Genomic DNA, 16398 nt, shown 5'->3' on the forward strand with positions numbered 1-16398 from the left:
AGAAGCCGTGTCAGATAAGCACAGGTCACGTTCTACGCAGGAGCTCGCTGGCTTGCCCTGTGTTGTTGTACTGTGTCACAGCCCGCCTGAATCCGCAAAATGATGATTACCCTGAGCCTCCGTGATGTGATTACAGCAACAGAAGAGCAAAGCAGTGTGATGGCAACGTGCGATCAAAGGTAGCTGAGCGTGAACAGGCTTGCCTCACTTTTCAGATCGCCAATATCCACATCGGTGCCCACAGCATCTTCGCTAGTCTGTCGCATTCTGGCTCTTTGAATGGCGACACCCCTTTCGATATAGACGTCCTCGGTCACCTGTCTGTCCGGTCCCTCTGGCGTTAGTAACCATAGGCCCGGACGGCCAGCGTATCCGATCTTGTTCTTGTGTCGATCATAAAGGTAGATGTAGAAACAATCGTCCGATTCCACATACTGACCCGTCTGACCAAGGTCCACCGGAATAAAGGTGAAATAACACGCATGCTCGGCGTTACTGCCTGCCCAAACCAGAGCCTGCTCTACCACGCGAGCCATGGTAGGGTTGATGCCGAGCCATTGTTCCTTGCCCTCAATGGTGGTCTTGATTTTGTACTGTTGGTCATATTTGAGCTGAGCGAGTTACAGGGTCAGTCCAGTGAAACGCACGTGCTCGGCGGGATGGAAACGCGGAAGGGTTAGAAAGCGTAAAGTGCATTGCGTAGGAAGGGGCGGTAGTCAGATAGAGTCCATACCTTTGGAGTCTCGCCTTGCTCCGTGATAATAGAGAAGTCTTGACCTGGGGCCTGAGCTGTCCGTTGGGACTGCACGAACTGGACGGGCAGCTTGCCAAATTCCGCTTCGTTCAACTGTTTACTGAGCCTTTCTCTCTGTGCGGTAAATAAGCCCGTGCCGTACAAGGCTAACAGCTGCCTTGCTAGTTCGGCTGGGATAGAGTCAGTGATTGTGTCGACTAGATAAGATCTTCAAAGCATTTTCTCACCAAGAGTCTTCCCATTGTCTGCGCTGGACACAGACACCATTTCTCCCATGGATTCTAGACGAAACTTAATTGTCTGCCGTTCGGGCTTTTTCGAGGCCAGCAGCGCCGCAAACCGTGCCTTGGTATCTTCATATCCCGGCACCATGGAAATGACGTCTTCAAGCGGCATGATCTTGGATTGGTGGATGGGTCTCCAGTTGTAAAACGAGCCGACAGTGTACGCCCAGTTGGGAGGGCTAGTTCGGCATTTAAGTTAGTATACTGACGTCCGGCAACCCAATAGAAGATATTCAAGAACAGGCTGAAGATACGCACTTGTTGCACTGCAGGGTATCGCCACCCTGAGCCTCCCAATTGATCGTGCTGTATGCTGACACATCCCTCTTCTCGGAGCTAGAGTCGGACGAGTTGCTATGGCTTGCACTGGCCGACGCCTGCACCCAAGGCGAGGAGAAAGAAAGCGCCGCGGCTGCCCTCATCGACTTGGCCTGTTTTGCGGTGGCCGCGACGTCGGTGGATTCACTCTGTTCCGAGTTGTGGAGGCGACCGCCCAGCTGAACCCTGGTAGTAAAAAAGCGGCCTGCAGGGTGTCAGGGCACCTGTCCGGTCGCTTAGGTAAATTATACGCAGACTTGGCCACCTACCGTATTTGCTCTTGAAGATATCGATGGCTGCAGCTGTATTGACCCGCTCCAGATCGAACTTGCATTCCTCGCTCAGATCAAGGCCAGACGGCTCGAAGTCAATGACCACTCGGGGAAACTATCCATGGCACGTAGTCAGAGAAAGGTCCGTGGATGACTGAAAGCCGGAGAAGAAACATACATTGTAGGTGATTGTCATTACGCGACTCTCTTGAGTGCTACTGGAGGTCGACGATGATGATTTGCTCTCACTGTAGCTTGCCGACGCGCTGGCACTGTAACCAAAGGCGCCGCCTTCGCTGCAAACCCCTCGTGTCTTAGCTCGATAGAAGTGATGCCTAACCCGAGGGTAAAGGAATGGACCTTACATGGCCATTTTAGCATCGGTTTCAGATAAGGACGCTTCAGCCATCGCTCGAGACACCGATTTCTTCGTTTCGAACTGTCTGATATACGAGTCGTCGTCAATCCGGAAGCGAGGGATCCGGAGTGATTGCTTTTGTGTATCAGCTATAGCAGGGAGAGGGCCGGTATTCCACGGAGGTTATCCCACCTTTGCCTCTCCAATTGAGTCCACCTCTGCCGTCGCACTGATCTGGTAGTTGAAGAAGTTGCGTGGTTTCAACACAAAACCTACAATCCCCGAGATAAGCTGAGCCGCTTCTGGAAAGCCTCGCACGGGTCATGCTAGAGGGTACTCACTGGGGTAGAGTGCGCGCTCAACGAACTTGTTGCCATCCACATCGACCACGCGGTAAGCATGGAGCAGACAGTTGTTGCGCATCACCACACTCCAATGCTTCTCCGACATATCGGCTGGATGGACAATACTAAACGTCGTGGCAGGATTGTAGAAGATATTGTGACTGAAGGTAGTGGCTTCCTGGGGCTTGGTGGGCTGTCGAGCGACCGGGAAATCGGCAGCACTCTTCTGTAGGATCGGTCAATGGATGTCGCATAGCAGCGGGCATGAAGACTTCCTTACATCCACCGCCACCTTCTCCCCTTGGTTGCGAAGACCATGGGTATAACCGGTCTCGATGATTTTCTTGGAATTGAGGTACACCCGGTAGGTGTCGGCATTGTCTTCTGTCCGGTCCTAGTAGGATTGTGAATTTGGCTACTTCGACGGTCGGTCAGGTAGAAAAACTTACCCCAAGCTCGCTCGACTGTATAGCAGGTGTGTTAACAACATTTGTTATCCATGGACCTCCGTGCACAGAACATACCTTCTCATTGAGAATCTGGAGATACGCCCTGAAACTGGTGGTGTCTGCGACCTTTGCGCCCCGTTGATTGGTGAATGGACTCGAAAGCCTGCCTTGCAATTAGCACTGCCTCCGATATGGGGCGAAAGAGAGGTGTTTCATGCAGCCTTGGTTCCAGGGCCTTTTCGCTGATTAGTAGCTGACGAATGTCCGAAAGCTTCAGACCTGCGTCGTCTGGGTTGGCAAACGGAATGCAGGCTTTCTCCTTCACGAGTCTGGTATCTCCATCATATGAGTAGACATGGAGGATCTCGGGTGTGCCTTTATTTAGGACTGAAAGTGGTCAGGCTATAGTTAGAACAGGGTGTCAGAATTCTTTGGGTCGGGCAACGTACTTTCGGTGGCCTGTTTCTCTTCGGCAGCTGCAACAGACGAAGCGTCCTTGGCTGTGTGACTTTCTGTGTCCGTGGTCTTGTTCTGGTCCAGGTCTGACAAGAAGGAACATTAGTTTCCCAAGTGTGGTGACCTCTCAAGCTCGAAAGGGTTCAACATACTATCAGAAACTTTCTTCAGGTTGTCATCGACAGCAGACGTGGTCTTCTCGGCTGTGTCTACGACGCCTTTCGCTATACTAACGGTGGTATTTTGAAGCAATGAAGCCATTTCGGAGAGTTGGGGCTGTACTGGCTGGTACTTGAGGTAATCTTCAGTGGTGAGATAGAGTAGGGACTCTAGATAGACAGGTGAGCTGGGTATAGAGGGGTGAGCGTATTTATGGCGGATCTTTTGACTACGGCGAACACTGCCCCAGGAAGCTACAGGATCCTGCTAAGGACAACTATTCTTCCTTTATACGGAGACTCTGTCGCCCTCTGCTGGCTTATCTCTCTGCGGTAAAGATCGGCCTAGAAGAGAGCCACTGGAGAGAGTTGGTAGGTCCAGTTGACCCGCAGTGGCCTGACTAGCCATTTGGTTGGCATGGACTGATTGGGGCGATAGGAACAATCTTGTCTGCGTCTAGATTGCTTGTAGGGGCTTCATGCACAATGATATCAAAGTGCGTCCTTCGAAAGCTGGTTATTGTAGGTGACAAACCTGCCTCGTTGTGACACACTCTTCCGTAGCGTAAGACAGATCGCTGCCATGTAACACAATGGCGAAAGACCGGCAGAATTGAGGCCCACCTGTGCGGGGTATCAAATCTATTAAGATTGAAAAGAGGGGTCGAAAGGCAGGAAACTTGATGTATCCATACGACATCTGCATGCATGCAGGATGTGTTGATCGTGTTGGTCGCTGCCCGCGCTGTGGGGGTCGGCCCGCAGGAGACCCGCTTCCACTCGACGCGATCAATGTCGCTCCGAGCCCTAGCTCCATGCATTTAATCAATCGTGAGCTGATCTGCAGAGTGGCCACTGGCAAATGATGAATGACGTTCTGCTGCCACATCATATTCTTCGAAAGCCTGTGTGCATCAGCTGGCTTTCAAAGACGGGTTCGTCTGACGATCAGCAGACGTCGTACAAATGTTCAAGTTTTGCTCTCTGTTTGAAAAGATTACATTAATCATGATCATCACCGATGTCAGTCCGACCCGCCTGTGCCATGCTAACTGGCATTAGACTGGATGCACACCTGACGGATCGTGAGCGCCTCCAAGATTTGATCTGAACAGTTCCTTCAGAAGTGAGCCTAATGCGTAGAGTAATCTGCCTCTTCCAAATCCCTAAAAAGAAGAGGAGTGCTCGGATTTGATGCACGGTTTGCAGCTATACTACTGCACGGCACAACGAACCCGGTATAGTCGCGGCTAATGTGCTGGCTACACAGATGTATTTTCAAGTTGTGTAAGTGTAGCTCTACAATCCCTTTCAGGTAGCTGGGCAATTCTGCGGCTGAGCTCATCATTGCCGACCAATGCCCCCGCCGTGGTTTGCTAGAGATGCCAGAGGGGTAACTATGTGTTATGAAGGCTAAACACATGAGGTCGGCGACTACACCTTTTGTCTGATCAAAACCAGTATAGATCTGATAGGTACTGTACATCGCAATCCAGATGAAACAAGCTGCATGTGTCTGATAGTGAGTATCTTGTTTGCCCGCTGTGCTGGGGCTCGTGATATTATCATGTAATATGATGTTATTTTACCTGGCGGGTTCGTTTCATGAAGGAAATGGGTTCAAAGATCGTGCGGTACATCGTAAGAGAGATGACCTATGAATCATCTTTCGGAAACCATAGTTGTGAGAGATTGGGATGTGGGAGGTTGACACAAATAGCCCACTGTCCGGGTCGACAAGCTAGTTACCCTTCCATGGTTAGTATTTAAACTGACCTTGGCAAAGCATACTGAGACACAAAAGAAAAACTTATGTTGCAGGAGACCCTGCTTTGCTTCAAGCACTATGAAGACAAGTTTTATCATAGAAAAAGGAAATGGGGCCAAAAACATACAACAGAAGGGATTCGCTGGTGGTCACCCACCCAACTACTAACCTCCCGGCGTGTGGCTTAAGTACGGCTGAGCGGACGGGAAGCCCTGTTTTCCACACCCTATGGTCGTATGTGCTTGCTCTAATGACTATTTATCTCATATCCAGTCCACAATCTACCTTCTTACTTGTAATGTTAACTGATACCAACTGCGTGATCCCCCTTCGAATTGCCCGATCGCGGCAAAGGGCAACCGCGGACAAGCCCTCCCTTACTTTAGCCCTAACTAGCCTCATCACATCCGAATCGTGCATTCTAATTATTCGGGCAAAGGCTTTGCTTCAGTTAAGGTACTGAGGTATTGTTGGTTTGTATTTCTATTGTGGTCAGGTATATCTTTAGTGTTCTTCTAACATAACGCGCGTCGAAAGTAGAAAAATATATTTCGCGGTCGCCGCAGGAGCCACGGCTGTTTCTCTTCTGACAACATTGTGTCCGAATCGGCGACATGCTCACCTCCTGCCAAAGCGTCCTTGATCGGGTCCATGACCGCTTTATCGACGGCAGTCGTGGTGCCCGTCACGACCATTTTCTTCCCGATATCCTTGGCCAGCCCTTGGAAAACCTTTGTGGCTGTCTTCTTGGTGGCGGCTTTGGCAACCGCCTGGGCGGGTTTGCGGATGGCTTGCGCTGTGGCATCGCCTACCCCGAAGGTCAGGCCGCTAAGCGCGGAGAATGCCAGGTCAATCCCAACCTCGACCCATGAGATCTTATTCCCCGCGGCGACGTCGTAGATTGTGGAGGTCGCAAAGTCTGCCACGACGCCGACGGCGACCGAAACGCCTAGCTGGATGGCTAGGCTGGCCCCGCCGTTCAAGGCGCCCACTGCGACGGACGCGGTAATGCCCACCACTGTCACCAGCAGGTCCTTCCAGCTGAACTTCCACCCAAGAATACCGAAGTGTCCGCTTGAGTCGACACGATTGATTGGGTCTCCGAGGGAGGTGAAGGGGCTCCATGGATCCGGGTGGTGAAAGCGCATCAAGACCGGGTTGTAGACTCGGTAGCCGTTACCTAGGTGGTACCTGCCGGTGATAGGGTCGCGTAATAGCCCGTTGAATCCTACAGACGGGCCTCCGGTGGAGGTGGAAGGCAGATGACTGAAGCCGTAGGGAGTGTACTGGGTGTGGTGAACCCCACCTTCCGTCCGAAGTCGTCGTAGACGCACTCCGTAGTCAACGCTTGCTGATCTGACGCATTCGGCGTGCTGCTGCTGCTTTGTGACAGGCGTTGGGGCTCCGGTTTGTTTGTCCAACTCAAAGACATGGTCTCGATCTGTCTCACTCACCTTGGTGACCGCATAGTTGAGCTGTGGCTCGTAGTACATGGTGCTCTGCTTCCAAAAAGGCATGTAGATCTGCCGAGGCTCGGTGTGGGTGCTTTCAAAACGGTTGCGTCCGTGCTGTGGTCGAGCCCATCGAACAACTACCTCCCCAGCTCGTTGCCGCCGAGTTTGATCGAGACGGGCAGGGCTGAACTACTCTGGGAGGCATCCTCGGTCTGGACGACGCGGCCACTGGGCCATGTGGTCCTGATGGTTCAGTCGAACATGTTGAGTTCATACTCAGTCCTACAGCCTAGATGGTCAGTCTCTGAGACCTGTGTGCTGGCCTCTTCACCGTCCCTGGTGAGCAGGGTCTTCTGCAGCACCGCTCCTTGAACGTTCATCGCTGTCGCGACTAGGCCCTCGTCTTAAATCCCCTCCCTTGGTCAACGTTACCGGATCCATCACGGTCAAGACGGTACTGCTGCTCTTATTCTGGCCATCGCTACGGGTCTGCCAGAAGACCTGACCCCAGTCATTGTATTCTAGCTGCGTGACCGTCCTCTGCTCAATGAACTTGGATACTGTAGACGTATGCAGTCGGTCCACCTCTACCGCCTCAACACAATGTCTGTATTTACTGTACTTCCGCTCCTGCACCACGCGGTTAAGTGGACGACTGCGCCGTCTCCTGCTTCCCTACGCGGATGACCCGTTTCAGCCTGTCAGTAAAGTACCTCGTCTGCACCTCACAGCTATCCATCACGGTGATACAGTAGCCGATCTCATGTTTCACCCGGGCGTAGCCCTGCCGCCGCGCTGTTTCGTACTCTGTGCCCCGGGAGGCAGTCATCGAGGTCACCCGGCCCAGCAGATCATACTTAAATGCTCGTATGGCTCTTCTCCAGTTCAGTCAGGAGGAAGAGATTCGACTCGTGGCGGATTTTCTGGCCATCGAATGTCGTGCTCGCGACCGACTGTGGGTCAGTTCGGCCAAGTCCCGACTATAGGTCCAATCATGGGAGACGGGATAGCTATTGGCAGTTGTATCGACCTGACGAATCATCTGACCGTGTTCCGGCGAGTCCGGTCTGCGACATACTGGTATCACATCCGGGTGAGCTCGTTCTCTGCGCCAACCAAGCTACGCTCCTCCTGCGCGGCGACAAAGTGGCCCGCGGGGGCCCCGGCCATCGTGGCAGAAATTAATAAGTGTAGCGGCGCCGGAACGTCGGGGTCTGGTGCGGACTTGGTGCCGGCGTCACCGTCTCCTTGAGACAGCGGACAAACTCTCACTGTAGGGCCATGGTATGTGCGCGTGATCACCCGCTCGTCCGGCGTGAATTCTTCCAGTGGGTTTCCTGCATCGTCCTACTGGTACGAGTTGGTCTTCGTGCGAGGAGGTCGGCCGTGGTCCGCATCTCGATCCGTGTAGGTCGTCTCGACCTTCGCCGGCAACAGGTAGTACGGTGGCTGGTCATCCAAATACCCAATTGGCTTGGTGTAGTATGTAACTTTCTCGCGTGACAGAGCTCCTGCCCTGGGTCTGTACAGAGCTGGTGTCTAGGTGATACTTGTTGCCGGTGTACATCGCGTCATTTTGGGGTCTCGCTCATCGCCCCCGGACACCGTGCTCTAGTAATTGTACGGTTCGACTAAGAGGTACAAATAATTCCCGTCGTCGGTCCACCGAAAGCCGGATGCATAGCCGAGGAAATTCTTGTCGGAATAGCGATAGTTTGTTACGATCGGAGGGTGTCCCTGGCCTGGCCAGACTGCGTGTTGAGGACATTCGGGATGCTGGGGTAGGGTTGTTTGGGTCCCGTGGGCAACAGGTGGAGCGCCATTCTGCTCTCGATACTTGATCTCTTCCCCGAGACCCGAAGGGCTGTCGACCTTATCGATACACCAGAGCAGGCCGTCATAGTTGTACTGGAACTCCCAACACAGCTGGCCCTCGGCAGCCGGAAGCTTGAGCTTGTCCAGCCTTCCTGACCTCACAGTGAGCTTAAAGGTGCGGGCCTCCGCCGTGTCCGGGGTCGTCATGATCCGTGTGTGGAACTCGTCGTACTCGAACCGAACCAGACACTGCGCCCCATCCAGGATCTGGTGTAGGCGCCGATCCTCGTTGGACCGCCACACCAAGTTTAGAGCGCGACCGCTTGGGGAATACAGCTTCTGGAGCTCGCCGCGCTGCGGGGTCTTCGAGATGGCCCTGACCTTTAGTCCCTTTCCATCTGGGTGCTCTGAGTTCGGCCGTGGCTGGTTCTTGAATTAACCCTGTCGCCCATACAATTCAAATCTCCACTGGTGAAACCAACCGCCTGGCTGACAACAAACGAAAACTGACAGATCTGAAACTCCAGAGCTTTCAATCCGACTAGTACTGGGAGACAGACGAGGGCTCCTTCTGCTAGAAGACCGGCCAGATTGAGGTGTTTTCTACCAAAAAGAATGAGCGGGTCTTCAAGATCTGTGCCGGGGCCTCGTTGAATTGAATTGAGCATGTGTATTGCCCCGTGCGAGGGTCGACTCCCTTCTGTAGGGAACTCGTGAAATTGCATGCCCGCGATTATAGACTCTTGGAAGTTGAGGTCATGATGGGCTAATTGATTCCAGTAGGTAAATAGGGGGAACCTGGGAGACTTGGGTCAATTTGGTATTCCGGCAAAGCAGACGGGGAGAGTGGGAGGGGAGGGCTATGTATAAATTCGACTTTATCCACTGCGAATGGTCACTCGGTATCTGTGCTACTTATGTTTCATCTCAGATGGTCCCCTTTCTCCCTGCCAGGACCCCGCATGCCTCCAATCGTTGATGTTTGGATGACATGTCCAGGCGCTGGCCAGAAGAAACCAAATTCCAAAGTTTGTCACCTACCAATCACTCACAACCCTCAGCTTGATTACTGACTAGTCCATATTTCTACTGACAACGTACGTAGGTGACTAGCATTAGCACTAAGCACGCATCATGAGGATTGTGGTTGTGGTTGTAATGGGCATTGTGTTGAAAGGAGCGGTGAATAGATCGTCCACTGTACAGATCGTCCACTGTACAGTACAACTACTGACTTAGTCTAGACTTTCGAGTTGGTCGTGCCTCAGCTGAGCTTTGCATCTTGTTGCATAGCTTTATATATCTTAGCATAATATGCCCCTCGGATCTCAACATGCGGGGGTTCTTAGTGGACAACCCTGAGGTTTGTTGAATGATCCGACGATTCCTAGTGCTTGCTTCCTAGTGATTCCCGGATCGGAATTGATCGAAAGAGCCCGGCGGGCCGAGATCCGCGGCCAGAAGCGTTCGACGTCAACAAAAAGACCACGTACAGGGCATACGTCCCAGTATATCCGGTGAATACCCTCTGCCACTAGCACAATAAGATATGAGTAGTCAAAAGGTTGGTTCACGTCAATTTAGTGGGCCTCTGAGCACCACAAGACACAAATCAGATTCGCAACCAGCAGTGCAGAAACTCAATCCTGAAGTGTATAGTCTACTGAGTTTACGGAGTACAGCTGTCCATGCCCATTGGCACGCTGGAATACATTCTTGTGTCGGGCCTCCTACTCCTTTGGCGACTGGCAACTTTCTATCTATCTTTATATGAGCTGAGGCTGCCATATCAGATTCTCTTGTCATCTTTTCGCTCTGCTTCCAGCCAACCTTTCCGAGCCGGAAGACTTTTTAGCATATCCTACAAAGAACCCTTTATCGTGAGCTTCGTTGCCGTTGAGGCCCCCAACCTCGACCCCCGACCTTTATGCGAATGGTCGTATGCCGGCTCCTGTTCGCGTCATGATTCGGATCTACGATGGCGACGATAAACGGTTCGAAACCAGCGCGGAGTAGCTGAAACAGCATGTATGCATGGTCGACTACTACGATACCTCCCAAGTACTTCCAGACTGCACGTTATAGGAATAGCTCTTCGTCCCAATGACCTAGGTCACCTCATTTGTCGATGGAGGGTGGGAGCACGCAGACAAGCCCCTATCCTCCCCAGCCGAGAGCACAACAGCATATCCGGCCATCCTCGTCGAGTACATCACCTTGTTTGTCAAGACGGGCGCGACAGGGTCCCGCAAATTGGCCGTCCGGATGCAGACGGCCGACGAGACGTACCACTACAGCAACAGCGCCAGTTACGCCAAGGGGGTTATCATCCGCGCCGTCACGCCGCGATACGGTACCAACGATCTCCACATTGAGGAAGTCGAGATCGCTAAAGGGGATTTTTATCCCCCGTGTGACTGGGTCCAGACCAACACCTATATCAACAACAAATCCGCCGAGTCTCCCTTTGTCAAAGTGCGGCCCTATAACTACCATTCCGCGAGCGACAGTCAGCCCGGCTGGGGCTGCTGCTGGATGGTCAAGGATGGCCACAAGTACAGCATCTCCACCCGCCATTGGTGTACGTGGCCGACAGGTGAGACCACGCGCACCGTCGGGTCGGCTGACGTCTCAGCTTACTGAATTTACTTCTAGCATGAAATGAGTCAATGGAATTTGATCCCCGCCGTAGTCTCCCGTCCACGCGATCATGGCAAAAAGAGCACGAGTGACCCCCTGATGCCTAAACCTCGCCTTCATCAGGAATACCCGTCCACCAACCCCTAAGATCTCGATACCAAGACCAGCCCCCCAGCGATCCCCCCAAGGCCAGGACAGCGATGAATGCCGTCTTGCTCATCTGAGTCTTGAAGCTGAAATCGTACTTCCAGTGCTTCGGTTCTTCCTCCTTACTGTGGGTGTCTTTGGAGGTCGTCTCCCTGTTGCAACGAGCGGAGTGTGTCGAGAATGCTGCTAACGCGCGAGACGTCATAGTAGCATGTGCACTGCGAGGACAGCTGTTGTTGTGAAGAGGGAGGGCGCGCAATGGGAGGCGACGCCGCAGTATTGTAGCCATGACGATTGGTGCGCAGCCTAAGCTGTTAAGTTTAGTTAGTATGTATTAATGGTATAAAGAAATGAACTGAAAATCGGTTGCTAACGTGGATAACTCTGCAATGTGCGATCAATGTGGACAAAGCAAATAGCCAGTGCGACTGGTATTATTTATATCTTAGTGAGTCAGACTGGGCGTGCGTCCGCGCAACATGCCGCTCCAGGACGGAGCGGGAATAGCGGTGGGCGGGTCCAAGCGGACTAGCCCGCAATCTCCCTAAAAATAGTTCGCCCTCCCGGCTCCGGATGACCGGCTCGGCTGTTCCGATAAGGTTTTGTCGATACTAGTTCGAGATCTACGATGATCTCCTACTCAATTTCACAGGGAGAGTAAGGCTTGAGGTATGCGCATGTGCAACTTGCTATTTTCGCGTGTACCTCCGGGTATATATTATCAGTCTGTACAGATCCGAGAGCCACTAGCGAAGCCGATCAGCGGTCTACACGGTGTGTGGTCACGTGTATCACAATATGACACAGCATCATGCCTTAGAAAGCACCGTTCCTTGAAAGGTCATGCGGCCTGACATCACCGGCTCGCAAAACAGACGATGGTTGCAAAGATCTATTAACCGAAGGTAGTAGTTATAATAGCCATTGGCTTTCATCGCAGGCCAAGTGTCGCCGTCTTACCGTTGCACTTGAATACACGTCGAGCACACCAGGCGCGGACTTCTCAACCCATAGACCTTGCCAACTAGATCTCTATCCTATCATCTGCTTCCCATTTTTTAGTCATATCGCGCTCAGACTTCCACCATGATCATTGTCAAAAAAGATTCGGATGTAATGACCAACTATGTGGCTACCAAATCCGTGCCCGCCGGAGAGGCCTTCGATGTCTTCAACGATATCCAGCAACGACCTGCCGTTTTTGCCCTTGGTGAGAACAGAGTTCTCAATCTGATTATTTCAACCCATCACGAACCCACCAAGATCGACTCTGCTCACAACTCCGCCCTTTCCCCCTAGGGATCTGTGGGATGACCTCCGAGATGAACTAGAGATCATCACCAATACCGTCGTCAACCTAGTTGGGGATCTGGTAGAGTTCTTCAATCTGCAGGACTACAGCGTGCAACAGGCTATCAACAAGATCAGGAAAGACTTGGTTACTGGAATGATGGACGCGCCAGGAAGGCTCGTCGATATCCTCTTCCAAGCTCTGAAGGTGGGCATTGATCTCGTGCGAGGCCTGGCCAATGTAAAGGTCGAAAACCCAGTCCTATCGTGGCTGTGGGATTAGATCATCGCGCGCGGGCGCCCTTTGACCTTACTGAATTTCTGCGCCCTGCTAGTGGCCATCCCAACCACCGTACTTCAGAGAGCCAAAAATGACCACGCACCGCCAAAGCTCAAAGAGCGGCGGACCAAAGCAACATTGATTGCCAAAGGAGAGGCGGGTACATCTCTCGTACATGATATTGTTGAATTCAGTGTCGCTGCTGCATCCAGCTTGGTCCTTGTTTGGGGCGAGTTCAATATGTTGTCTGTGCTGGTCGACGGGGGTTTTGGATGTCTGGTTCTGGAAATCATCCCCTTCGGACCCATTGACAGCCTTATGGATGTAATAGACCCGGCCTCACTTACCTTCAACACGATAGGCGGATTCACCACCTGGCCTATGGTGGCACCTGGGTCAAAGATAATCAAGCTCGGCTCGGATACGCGAAGCTTCATCACTTTACGAACCACCCAACCACCCTACTCTATGTAGTTCCTAAAAGGCACTGATCCTTATAGTACTGTGGCCTAGGTGGCGCTGAATTCCTGGTCGGCGTAGTTCTGAACAAGGTGGCGGAGAAAAAGGGCCTCGGCCGCCCCGTAAAAAGCGTGTCAAGGCAACCATCAGCGCGGTGATGTCCATTCGCTGTGTCTCGGTCTCAGCGGTGATATAATGGATCAGAAAGCGGGCAGCAAGCAAGATTGGTCGATGGTCAGCACACATGTTGGAACGGCTGCTGGGTTCAGCGCGAGTTGGGGAGGTGTTGTGGCACGGTGGAATGATGAGTTCACAAAGCTTTGATGTATGTCGGCTTGGCAGTGCGCTCGGCTTGTACATTGGTCAAGTACTATTGCCTCGCGACCCACTTTGTGTATGACGTGTTGCTGGGACGATAGTTGCACTGTGGTCTTTTGGTCTGGGGAACGGCGGTATTCTTCTTAGACTACTTTTGGTGACGTTTCTTTTTCCTATGGTATAAACATGTGACACGTATTGACTGAGCGATATAATGGAGATGGTTGATAGTCTCTACTAAGATGCCTCCTACTACCGTCACGCAGCTATAATTGGCATCGAAAGGCTTTCGCAACCACATCATTACGTCCCGGAAGACATCCAATACTGAAATCAAATTTCAACTTTGCCTGGTTGCCAGGAAAACATGCAGGGACTACCAAGGCCACTATATGCATATTTGAAGAAAGCATAGTGCGCAGGCCAACGCGCAGAATGTGAAAGTCCTCCAAAGACTTCTCAGAGGCAACTCTTTGGGCTCTTTGATACGTACCGAGGTCCTAGAGCATCTCAACGAACATCCCCAGCAAGAAGAGTAGTCTCGCAGTCACATATCCCACCTAGGCAGGAGGAAGCGCCTCCTTGCCCTGCTTCCACTCGCGCTCGTACTTCCACTCAGTCACACCAGTAACATGCTTCCCACTCTGGAAGAAGACACGAAGCTGGACCTCCCTGCGGCTGAAGGCGAGGGCCGCGACCTGACTGCCGGGCACGCACTGCTGGAGGAAGCCGCCGCGCTGCCACTTGTCATCGTCACACGCCATCTCCATCACCTGGTTATCCTCGTGGACGAAGTAGACGCGGATGCGGTCGTAGTGGAAGACGGTAGCCGCCAGATCTGTGCGAGGCGGGGCCTTGGAGACGGAGAACTCTCCATCCTTCCACTGGCGGCCGTCGTACAGCTTCTCGCGGAGGCCGAGATCGTCCTTCTGGTGGTAGACACTATGATTGACTTAGTATTTGACACGGTGGTAATAATGTGGAGCAGGTTACTGAATCCTCATGGCAGAGTCGTGCGAGTCGGAGCTCTGGGGGCTCACGCAGGCCAGGCCGCTGCCGGGTAGGGCGCGGCCAAGGTTGGTCATCTTCGACCAGCCGTGTTTCTCGTCTTTCGCGGATGGACTGTCAGATAAATGCATGCGCGCAACCGGAGAGGGCCGACTCACCATCCTGACCCAACTCCTGGATAGTGTTATCCTGCATCTGCACATAGATGCGGAGGTGGGTGGTGTCCTTGCCGCGGTGGCAGCACGCCGCCATCATGGAGTAAGGCGCCACCTTGATCTGGTGGCGGTTGAGGGATCCCTCGTGCCATCTTCCGTGGTTGTCACGGTAGACCTCCCTGACCACGCGGTCTTCTCCAATGAAGAACAGATTCACCTGGTGCTTTGATTAGTGCAAAACAAGATTGCTGCTACGGGACCTGATACTCACAGTATCGGAGGTCCGACAAACAGCGGCAATGGGGGACCCTAGGATCGCCTGTGCGACCACATCGTGCTGGGAGCCACCAGACCACTGGCCGTCGTGGAAGCGAGTCTCGCGGATACGGCCGTTGGTGTCCTGGGTGTAAACCTGGAATTTATCCTCGGACCCGACAGCGGCAATGGCGCAGCCTGGTTGTTGTTAGCATATGTGAGCATCACAGATGATAGGGGGATGGTTTCGGAAGTGGGGGAGCACGCACGGAAGCGGATCTCCTGGGCACCGGCGTTCGACATGGCGAGGTGTCTTGATAAAGATCTGTTGGTCGGTTTGCTGGTTTGAATAGACAGTTGCGCAAAGCAGAGAATGCTTGGATGCTCTGTGCTGAGAGGGTTTACTAGTCTGGGCTTGTTAGTCCTCTTATATCTGGCCATGTTACACGGATGTTTCCTGGCAAACGCTCTGACCCTCACCCCACGGGGATGAATGGCGTGGTCGTTGTGCCACAGTGACAAAGATGCGGAAGGTCCGGGATGGAAATATCAACGTTTTCGTTGCAGGTCGCACCCATCTGGCCTGCTTCGGAGGACACAACGCGCAATAACTGCGACATGGTATCGCACAGCCCTCATCTCATCGCCACATGTAACTTCCTTTTATGCAACAAACGGTTTTACAGAGTCCAATAGTTGCTGCACATTGACTTAGCAGTAATGGTTCGTGTGTCCGAGTGTTCAATTGAGTCATTGTGCTCTTGAAGCATCGACAAGCGGGTGAGTCGGTAGCTGCCCTCCTTTACATTTACATATTTGGCGTAGCAGTGCGCGACTCGAATCTGGCTTGATGCCTAACTTTGGTAGGATAGCTTGAGGGGTTAGCAGCATGCAATCATCAGCTTTGTCAGATGGTAGAAATTTACCTTGCGCAGTAGGCTCAGACAATGAATTAGGGCAAGGAAGCGACCGTTTTGGGGCTAGCGCACCTGTGTTGGTCTTTCACCTTCGTCGCGAACCGCACTCGGCAGGCTTTGCCAGGGTTATAAAACGTGAAATCGCCTGCGACCGAACCACATAGTCGCAGTTTTTGATCTGTCTAGTTCCCCTGCCTTTCCCTCCTGTTATCGTTCCATCGCTGGACGCGCGTGACTTAAACGGGCTAGGCTGGTTTGATTTCTCCTAATGTGCTTGGCTTCGATAAAGGTGTGTTGTTTCGTGCTGTTGTAGGACTGAGCTTGCTTCTAGAAGGAATACTGTCCTGGACCTGCTGGTCTCATACTTAGTACAGGAGCGCTGTATGTACAGGATTCCAGGACTTCGAACAAACACTGTAATGAGTCTCCCCCAGTAAGGCCGAGCAACCCGAGCATCACTTGTAGTAAGATTGTAGAAATAAGTCCGATGATCTGTCCA

General features: G+C 52.6%; 7 protein-coding genes across 7 annotated transcripts, besides 2 other annotated features; 2 read left to right on the plus strand and 5 right to left on the minus strand.

Annotated features, from left to right (window-relative positions):
* Positions 1 to 11: 11 nt before the first annotated feature.
* On the minus strand, positions 12 to 3496 carry BO82DRAFT_387500 (uncharacterized protein; the record flags this gene model as incomplete). The annotated part of the gene is made up of 13 exons (XM_025638319.1): positions 12 to 611; positions 734 to 962; positions 1095 to 1217; positions 1297 to 1561; positions 1626 to 1743; positions 1807 to 1924; positions 1994 to 2121; positions 2179 to 2258; positions 2397 to 2556; positions 2611 to 2724; positions 2855 to 2905; positions 2961 to 3166; positions 3388 to 3496. The coding sequence occupies 13 exons, from the start codon at positions 3494 to 3496 to the stop codon at positions 174 to 176; spliced, it is 2139 nt and encodes a 712-aa protein (XP_025486372.1). The 3' UTR covers positions 12 to 173.
* A 1559-nt stretch (positions 3497 to 5055) lies between these two features.
* Positions 5056 to 5303: a sequence feature (Protein overlapping with rRNA (BO82DRAFT_296844, PYH76173.1) was converted to a misc_feature.).
* Positions 5304 to 5330: 27 nt separating this feature from the next.
* Positions 5331 to 5403: a sequence feature (Protein overlapping with rRNA (BO82DRAFT_296844, PYH76173.1) was converted to a misc_feature.).
* A 209-nt stretch (positions 5404 to 5612) lies between these two features.
* On the minus strand, positions 5613 to 6678 carry BO82DRAFT_369584 (RHS repeat-associated core domain-containing protein; the record flags this gene model as incomplete). Its single annotated transcript, XM_025637171.1, has 2 exons — positions 5613 to 5644; positions 5784 to 6678. The coding sequence occupies 2 exons, from the start codon at positions 6676 to 6678 to the stop codon at positions 5613 to 5615; spliced, it is 927 nt and encodes a 308-aa protein (XP_025486374.1).
* A 1284-nt stretch (positions 6679 to 7962) lies between these two features.
* On the minus strand, positions 7963 to 9155 carry BO82DRAFT_407372 (uncharacterized protein; the record flags this gene model as incomplete). Its single annotated transcript, XM_025639627.1, has 3 exons — positions 7963 to 8131; positions 8240 to 8828; positions 8885 to 9155. The coding sequence occupies 3 exons, from the start codon at positions 9153 to 9155 to the stop codon at positions 7963 to 7965; spliced, it is 1029 nt and encodes a 342-aa protein (XP_025486375.1).
* A 1309-nt stretch (positions 9156 to 10464) lies between these two features.
* BO82DRAFT_407373 (uncharacterized protein) lies at positions 10465 to 11073 on the plus strand (the record flags this gene model as incomplete). The annotated part of the gene is made up of 2 exons (XM_025639628.1): positions 10465 to 10491; positions 10543 to 11073. 2 exons carry the CDS (start codon positions 10465 to 10467, stop codon positions 11071 to 11073), a joined length of 558 nt encoding a protein of 185 aa, XP_025486376.1.
* Positions 10762 to 11613, minus strand: BO82DRAFT_436847 (uncharacterized protein). The gene is made up of 2 exons (XM_025641146.1): positions 11592 to 11613; positions 10762 to 11528 (listed from the first exon to the last, which is right to left on the minus strand). Exon 2 carries the CDS (start codon positions 11504 to 11506, stop codon positions 11174 to 11176), a length of 333 nt encoding a protein of 110 aa, XP_025486377.1. The 5' UTR covers positions 11507 to 11528; positions 11592 to 11613; the 3' UTR covers positions 10762 to 11173.
* Positions 11614 to 12227: 614 nt separating this feature from the next.
* BO82DRAFT_359369 (uncharacterized protein) lies at positions 12228 to 12893 on the plus strand. The gene has a single exon (XM_025636558.1). It carries the CDS (start codon positions 12304 to 12306, stop codon positions 12514 to 12516), a length of 213 nt encoding a protein of 70 aa, XP_025486378.1. The 5' UTR covers positions 12228 to 12303; the 3' UTR covers positions 12517 to 12893.
* A 1149-nt stretch (positions 12894 to 14042) lies between these two features.
* On the minus strand, positions 14043 to 15184 carry fleA (fucose-specific lectin FleA; the record flags this gene model as incomplete). The annotated part of the gene is made up of 4 exons (XM_025640378.1): positions 14043 to 14506; positions 14558 to 14672; positions 14731 to 14944; positions 14999 to 15184. Coding segments are annotated over 4 exons (897 nt in total), but the record flags the coding sequence as incomplete, so codon positions are not given.
* Between the last annotated feature and the right edge of the window lie 1214 nt (positions 15185 to 16398).

This window comes from Aspergillus uvarum (genome assembly GCF_003184745.1).
Source record: "Aspergillus uvarum CBS 121591 unplaced genomic scaffold BO82scaffold_92, whole genome shotgun sequence".
NCBI classification, from domain to species: domain Eukaryota; kingdom Fungi; phylum Ascomycota; class Eurotiomycetes; order Eurotiales; family Aspergillaceae; genus Aspergillus; species Aspergillus uvarum.